General features: G+C 35.6%; 1 protein-coding gene across 2 annotated transcripts in view; it reads right to left on the reverse strand.

Annotated features, from left to right (window-relative positions):
- Positions 1 to 2046: 2046 nt before the first annotated feature.
- LOC109828095 (polypyrimidine tract-binding protein homolog 3-like) overlaps positions 2047 to 8561 on the reverse strand; it is a 12789-nt gene continuing 6274 nt past the window's right edge. The window contains exons 5-14 of one of the 2 annotated variants that reach the window (XM_020395134.1): positions 6594 to 6726; positions 6224 to 6288; positions 6081 to 6130; positions 5958 to 5999; positions 4890 to 4941; positions 4715 to 4766; positions 4606 to 4619; positions 4333 to 4440; positions 4092 to 4235; positions 2047 to 2625 (exon numbers count right to left, since the gene is read on the reverse strand). In XM_020395134.1, coding sequence (XP_020250723.1) covers positions 2236 to 2625; positions 4092 to 4235; positions 4333 to 4440; positions 4606 to 4619; positions 4715 to 4766; positions 4890 to 4941; positions 5958 to 5999; positions 6081 to 6130; positions 6224 to 6288; positions 6594 to 6726 — 1050 coding nt within the window. In that variant the 3' untranslated portion in view covers positions 2047 to 2235. Of the gene's footprint in view, positions 2626 to 4091; positions 4236 to 4332; positions 4441 to 4605; positions 4620 to 4714; positions 4770 to 4889; positions 4942 to 5957; positions 6000 to 6080; positions 6131 to 6223; positions 6289 to 6593; positions 6727 to 8561 lie in introns of both variants that reach the window. The other variant, XM_020395133.1, reaches the window with a different exon arrangement.

Below are 8561 nucleotides of genomic sequence, written 5' to 3' on the forward strand. Positions count from 1 at the left end.
CACCTCAAGTATTGATCTCTAGCCCGTGTATCCCTCAAGTGTTAGGAATTATAACCTCTCTCTAGGCATTAGCACCTACCCCACTCCTCTTGAGACGACCACGTCTCTCACCACACACTCCTCTTGGTGTGTGTAATACAAAGAGAATCCTCATAATTAAGCACAAATACACTTCACACAATTGCAAATACACTTCATACCCTCTAAGTGTTGGCCTAGCCCGTGTCACCTTCCTCAAATGTTCGGAATTACCACCTCTCACTAGGCTTTACTACCGACCCCACTCCTCTTAGAACTGATCTCGTCTCTCACCAATCACTTTTCTCGGTGTCCAAGTATAATACAATGTGCAACTCTCACAATTAAAGCTCACAACAAATGATTGTTCTTTAAACAAAGTGAGAACTCAATTAAACACAACTCAATGTTATAATCTCTCACAACCCCAATATATTATGTATGTAAATACTAAAAGCTCAAGTGGGTGTGTGTAACAATAAGATTTAATAAAACAAAATCAAACTAAATTCAATTATAAAAATCTAGCTTATAGAGATGATAATCAACAAACAATATAAATACAAAGCTAGAAATTAAGTTTAGAAAACTTTTCTATAGATAACAAGAGAGAGGGAGAAGAGTGAATGCTCAAACACTAAAGGATGATCTTCACTTGCTCTTGTGAAAGTTACTTCACAAACTTAAAACTCAAAACTTAAACTTGAAACAAACACTAAACACCCTTTAAACTTGTTAAACCTCTTTTAAAACTTTTCTTAATTACTTCAGAATGTTAGAAGGCAAGGGGTATATATAGGATCAAGAAACAAAGCCAAAACCCAAGAAAACCAAGCAAAAAAGACAAAATAATGGAAATATGAAAATCAGGAAAAACTAGCTGTTATGATGCCGTCGGTCGACTGATACTGTTCATCAGTCGACTGATCTCATCAGTCGACTGGTCAGTCGACCAGAAGAAAAACAAACAGTTTCAGAGTTCTAGAATTTTGCATATCTAAATTTATAAAATCAATTAAAAATAGTAAATAAAATCCAAATATCATGAAATTTTGAGGGAATGTTCTAGGCATGTAGATAAACATGCTAGAGAAAGAATTTCTAAAAGATTACTTCCCACTTTAGAGAAATAAATATTTGAACACAGATATTACAGTTTCTGAAAACTGCTGAAACACTCGACTTTGTAAAATCAATTGGACACTGTAAATCAACTCCAAAATTCATGAAATTTTGAGGAACGTTTCTAAACATGTATGTGAACATGTTAGAGAAAGAATTTTTTATATATCACTTATCATTTGAGATAAATAATTTATTTTGTAAACTGGTCAAAAAACTAAAAAACTAAAAACTGCAAACAGGTCATCGGTCGACACATCAGTCGACTGATCAGTCGACTGAAACAAATCAGAGAGAAAATAAAGATTCTAGGCACATTCATTAGTTGACTGATCAATCGACTGAAATCATCAGTCGACTGATAACACACTATCAGCCTGTTTAAAATTAAAAAACTAATTTTTGAAGTGCCTTTAAAAATAGCAAACAAATTCTAAAAATTATGAAACTTTGAGAAATATTTATAAACATGTAAATGAACATGTTACAAAAATAATTTTTGGAATTGCACTTCACATTTATAAAATATTATTATTTTATAAAATAGTCCAAAACATAAAAACTAAACATACATGTTTTTGTCATTTGACATAAACACAATATTAAAACTTTTATAAAATGATTTTATAGACTTAATGAATTGATATAAAATATTGTTATAAAGTTCATAAATAAATAATTAAATATTTTCACAAATTTATTTTTGTATAAACTTGAAAACTATAAAACCAAATCATGTATATATATATATTGTATGGGGTTCCTGCTTTCACTAGTAGAAGTACGCGTCCTAGACGGACGGACCTTTCTTAATGGCTTGTGTCCGTCTAAATTGCGGAGATTTCTACTAGTGAAAGCAGGAACCCATATAAACAATCAAAGAACTAAATAACATACGCAACAAAATAAGCAACTTCGGAGCCTGAAAAATTCTCAAGAAATAACATTTAAACAAACATTAGTACAAATCAGTCACACCCACATCCTAAACAGAACTAGGAACCAAAAAACTACATAAGCGGAATTATTCAGCACTCTCAAACTATAGTACAAATAATTTTAAGAAAAATCGACCGCGACAACAAAGGTATGCTTCTAGATATTCTGCAACTGAGAGAAGGATATCCTGATGATAGCCTCATCAATAGTACTTGCGTGCTTGCAAACAAGAGCCTCGGTTGCTTGCTCCTCATCCTCAAACATAACCAGAGCTTGCTTCTTCCCATTTGCTTCAAAAACTTTGGAGTTGACAATGGTTCCGTGCTCCTCTAAGTGGGCTATGATATCTTCCTCCGTGATGTCTTGAGGAAGTGTGGAGATATGTATTATTTTGGTTGGAGAGCAGCAGTATCGGTAGTTTTTGGCTGCATTGCGGTTGAAACGGTTCAGGCTGGACCCCGCGTACTCGTGGGCATCGGCAGATGGTGTTATGTTTGAGAATTTTGAATAGTTCACTTCCAACCTCCTTCCAAACAATATAGCTCCCTGAACATATTAAGAAAGAATTATGTATATAGGGGTCCAGACGCTAACAAAAAGTTTTCAAGGATAATTAGCTGCCATAGCAAGAATACGAGGGCAGTGTATCTACAAATCAAGGTTTTAAATATCAGATTTCGTGAAAATATCATATAGCCAAAATTCATATTGATTGCGGATATGGGGGAAATATCACGAAATGTGGTAAATATCGGAATGCCATAACATATGCTTGCACATATAGTATAATGCAGTAAAATATAATCTCAACATACCCGCTATAGCTAGGTACGAGGGGAGTGTATCTACAGATCAAGGTTTTAAATATTGTATGGGGAATTATATCAAGGTTTTAAATATTGTATGGGGAATTATATCAAGGTTTTAAATATTGTATGGGGAATTATCAGATAGCCAAAATTCATATCGGATTGCGGATATGGGGGAAATATCAAGGATATGTGGTAAATATCGAAATGCCATAACAAATATTTGCATATATAGTATAATGCAATAAAATGTAAGCTTAACATACTTAATGAAATCTAAGCATACAAAATGTAGATAATATATGTTTAGGATTGCTAATCAACCTTGTAAAACAAATAAAAGTACAAATCAACATTGTAAAATTTCATCTGATTTTTTTAGGCCAAATGTCATTTGATATAATGGGAAAATCATGATCTTGCCCAAAAATTGCCAAACACAGCATATTGTTTCACGACGAACCATATAAAAGGATACATCAGCCAACATATTGGCTGACATATCGGCGATATCGGGGATATATCTCCTAAAATAGCAAAAAAAGGGTAAAGTATTTCGCGACCATATTGGTTGTGATAAGCACAGTAAAAGGATATATCAGGCGATATATCTGACCCCGTCAAGGATATTTAAAACAATGTTACAAATAACTCTATGTAATATGGATTTGGATCCTCTCCGCTGCCTGGTAGTGGAACTTTTCATCACGGGCATCTATTTAGTGGATGGTTGTGATTCATCTTGAGTGAAAATGGAAATGGATGAAACCCGGGAGATATGGTAATGGCTAAGATTTTGAATGAATCACTACCACCTACACATTAATAAACGGATAAGACTAATGTGGTGGAAGAGGGTGCAAATCCATTTTTACAAAACCTATGAATATGAAAGGACTCAATCTATCTAGTTTCACCAGATCTCCAAGTTTATGCTTTTGCTGGTCAAGAAGAAATTTGACAACCCATCCATATCTTGCTTATAGTTCACTGACTAATTCATTTTTCAACTTTCTAATTGATTTTTTCAATCTGAAGTTAGCTAGATTGTTTTTTTATAGGAAAACGGGGAACACAGTTTAACAATTGACTGTATAATTAACAAACTAGAAATTTCCTAATACTCAGAAAATTCAGTAAGTGTATGACCACCAAACGAAAAATGCTAATTTTTTTAAGTTATAATAAAGGCAATAAGCAAACCTTCAAGAAATGTACAGCTAATTCAGCCTGGAAACCATCTGCCATCTCAACAAGCGCATGATCAGGCTTATTGTGTAGTATTTTAATTCTTATAATATTCCCATACAAGGAAAATAAATTAAAAATCTTGTCCGCATCAATTTTCTGCAGGAAAGAGAAAATAGAAGGATTAAAGGGATGACACTGGAGAAACACGAAAGAAAGGTAAAAGAGCTCTATGAACGTAAAAGATAATAATCACCTCGGAATCCAAATTTGATACTAGAATAGTGCATGCAGTGTTAGTACCAGATATCCCAGGAGGCAGACCTCCACCAAATGCAGCTGCAACAGCTGCAGCATTACCCATCTAACAATACAGTGGAATCATCTCATGAGAGAAGTTGTGTATTTACATATAAAACATTAAACATCAAATTAAAAAAAAAGAGAGAAGAAATTAGACAGGAAAATAGACAATTGAGATGATTGCATCTCATCACATGTAACCAGAACTGGACTAAGCCTCACCCACCTGTGGAAATGCAACTGAAATAGAAAAAAAGTAAAACAAAGATGAATTAGCAAAATGTGAAAAATGCAAGAAATGAGCATGAGGGAGAAAGAAAGTATGAAGCAAGCACCTGCCCTGGCTCCATGAGGGAATGCATACAAGCCTCCAACATCTCCAAACCCCTGCTGGCATGAAAATATACAGATAAAACAGCAAACAACATTATTTCATGGCTTCAAGCCAAAAAGATTTCAAAATATAGGTACTGCCAACTAGCTATTCAAAAGTATGATAAAGATACTTACTTGGGAGGATCTACCTCTTTGTTCTGAAGGCAAAGATGGATTGGTGAAATCTCTGAGCATACACACCACAAATAAACTTGTGATTAAGAAAATTCTTTGAAAGAGGGGAAAAGAAGACAATAGGACAGAAAAGATAAAACAGTCATCAATGACAAGAGAAAGAAAGAGATGTTATTTTAGAACCATTATTTCAAAAAAGCATTAGGTGCTTTTGGGTGTCGTCCTGGCGCCTGGTACCTAGAGCAGGCACCTAAGTGCCGCGTAAGTATCTTTTGGCCCATGCATGCGGACACACAAATACATGCAGATATAATTATTTATTTATTATTTAAAATCTCTACTAAATATATAGAACTCTTTAAAGGTGCAGAATATCTAGAAAAAGAATAAAGAGAGGAGAAAAAGAAGAAATATGATGAAAGAAGAAAAAGGAAGAAGATTATGAAGTTCAAGATTTGTTTGTAAATATGAGTAGATAACACTAATACAAAAATAAATCAAAAACAATTTTTTTCCGAAGTCAAGGAGGCAGCTCCGTTGATGGTTAGGGCTTGATGGTTCATGGTTGTGCCTCTAGAAGTTGTTTGACAGAAGAGACTCGGGCCTCCGGAGACAGAGAAGAGGAAAATGGCTTTCTGCAAATAAAAAAGCCTAGCTCTCTTTGCGCTACTGGGCTTAGAATCCAGGACAGAACTCGTAAACTTCACATCATGCTCAAAAGGGCTGTACAATAGTTTCTTATGTTATGTGACACATGGAAGTAGTATGCATCTGCCTAGGAATCCCCAAAGCAGCCTAGGCTCCATTCCAACTGGCTAGGCACCAATGAGGACACCCATACCACTTTTAAAACAAAGTTCAGAGCATCAGGCAAAGGATTTATTCTGATTGTCAAGGGTGATTTTGTTAACATTCAAGCATAATACGTGGTTTGGCAGCAAACAACTTGCTTTAACACTTTGCTATGTTCAAAAACTTTCAAAAATAAACTGATAAGCTAACTATTATATAATGGAAACAACATATTTCACTAAATTAACAGACAAAGCTTAGTCAATATAAACATACCTAGAGCGATCATTGTTGTAATTAACTTGCAGTTCATTAAGGCTGCATTGTGAACAAAGAAGGGAGATTGGTAAGCTTTACAGAAAAAAGAGACTAACACAAGGGGAAAAGTGAGTTTAGTACTTGGAAAATTGTATATCTAGCTGACAACAAGCATCATATATATTGCGTCCCTGCACCCCAAAAAAATCATCATCAAATCTCATCAAGGAAAACCTTCTCAAGACAGCCAATATTGCATCCATCTTACGGAATGTGTTACTTACTTGCAGGTTATTCCTTGCTTGCACAGCACATTGGGTTGATTGATATTGTATAAGGGCTTGGAAACCTACATGAATAAAGAAAATAGTTGAATTTTTTTTGGGGGGGCCAGTATTCAATTGTTTACTTTGATGATCCACGATTGTGAATAAACCATGTTCTATGGTTGTCCCACGAAAAAGGGAAAGCAGAGGAAAACGAAAGCATTTCAATGTTTCACTGTCAAGAGGCTTAAAGCGGTAGCTACAAAAGACAGCTGAAATGAATACAAGTGCCGCTGACAAAGTAAAGGACTAATAAATCAGGTTCACCTATAAGTTTTTAAAAAGCTCAAAAGATACTATAAAAAAGAGATGGAAACATGAAGCTGACCAGCTGACTTCTGAAATGTGACGATCTTCTCCACAAACCCATGAGGAGAAAACACTTGATGCAGCACTTCCACAGTTATAGGATAGAGCATGTGATGTATTGTAACTAAAAGGATCCGATTGGGTTCTGAATCCTGAGTGTCCAACAGCAGATTGACATAGAGACAGAAGAAAGAGAGAGAAGAATAAATAGAGAAGAATAGGTAGAGAAGAATTACTAGCAGGAAAGAAAGATTAAGAGAAAGAACATATTAAAACTCTTCAGTTTGTTAGAGAAATAAGAAAAGAACTAAACACAAAGGGCTAGAAAAATACAAAGAAACTACCAAATACGATCAGCTAAATATAACATCACCCACCATCCTGTTTTAGCCTCAATGCATCTAACATGTCAAGCAGCAAGCTGAGTGCAATGAGCACAAAAATAGGCTCGCTTCAAACAATCTTGACCAAGTGCCATATGACTATCACCTCATTGGTTAGTCAGATGGTGTGATGAATAAGCATGCCAGTAGCATCCACTGTCTAAGATAACAAGAACACCAAGTGTATCAAGAACACCAAGTGTATCAAGAACACCAAGTGTATCAAGAACACCAAGTGTATCAAGAACACCAAGTGTATCAAGAACACCAAGTGTATCATGCCCTGTTATTTATTGCAGACTAAAATGTCTCTTCCAAACATTTTTCAAAACACGTCTCAAATTTTAAAAATTTAATATGCAAATTTTTAGTACATATATTGCGGAAGCTCTGATATTATCTTAGTGTACTGTTACTTACTGAGCTATGTTAAGTCATGCCTGATTTCCATGTAAGGATTTATAAATAATTATGTAATAGAATGACCCCCACTATGGTAGTTTCTGGCCTTGCTCTCATTCAACTTTCAGCACATATCTATAGAGGAGAATTAACATAATTTCCAACACATAAACCATGCTTACCAAAGTAGAAAGTAATAGGTAAACCAAATATGAGTCCTCCATGTCAGGAACCCATTCAATAGTAACCAGACAAATTACTGGCAAACATAAAATATTAGAACCAAAACATAGAACACACCCTAAATAGTAAGTTAAGGGCTATTGTCATTATTGTTCCAGAAGAATTAATGGCGTCAATAAGAGTATGCAAAGTTCAGCGCAAGTAAGCTATACACTTCAAAATGCAGTTATGCTTGAACTTTTGTAACATTATAGCCAATTTTGCTTATAATGCACTCTGCTGTTGCAAATCCAGATAGAGTTTTGAGTTTTCTATGATGATGCGCCTAGCACAAATGATTTGAGGAACTGGATTTCCTAGCATTTAAGAAACAGATCACTTGAGGTAAGTGCAAAGGCCTAGTAACATACTCACTAAATGAACCATGACACCTAGCCTCATCCAGGCTGAAGTGTGTTAAATACTACACTGTTTGAGGAGACTACTTCAGTATTTGCGTTCAACAACAAAGATGAATTTCTCTTCTTCTCAATATGACAACGCAAAAACAAGTTACCTGTCTAACTAAATGTCAACATGAAAGCAAACTAGTACCAAAAAAACTAAACCTGCAGCAGGTTCTATGTCAAAATAAAAATGAGCAGTGTTTTAAAAAGCGGCCTAGTCGGATGCCTACCCGTAGGTGGACCAATTTTCGCCTAGATTTGGCTGGAGTGGCCAATCTAGCGGCCTAGGGCTAGGTGTCCGCTTAGGCAGACCGCCTAGCTTTTTAAACCACAAAAAATGAAAGAAAAACCCAAAAAAACCCAGCCCAATCAAGCCCAAATACTAAAACCCAAACCCGACCCGTTACTTAACCTAGCTAACCTTAAAGTTGTTTCTCTCTCTCTCATTTTCTCTCTCGTTCTCTCCCCAACCCAACCGCCCACCTCCAACTTCTCCTCCACCTCCGCAACCTCCGCTCTATCCTCGTCTCTCCCTCTGCCTCCTCCTCCACCTCCTCTCCCTCCGTGATCAAA

The sequence above is a fragment of the Asparagus officinalis genome, unplaced genomic scaffold (assembly GCF_001876935.1).
Source record: "Asparagus officinalis unplaced genomic scaffold, Aspof.V1 AsparagusV1_Un716, whole genome shotgun sequence".
Lineage (NCBI taxonomy): Eukaryota > Viridiplantae > Streptophyta > Magnoliopsida > Asparagales > Asparagaceae > Asparagus > Asparagus officinalis.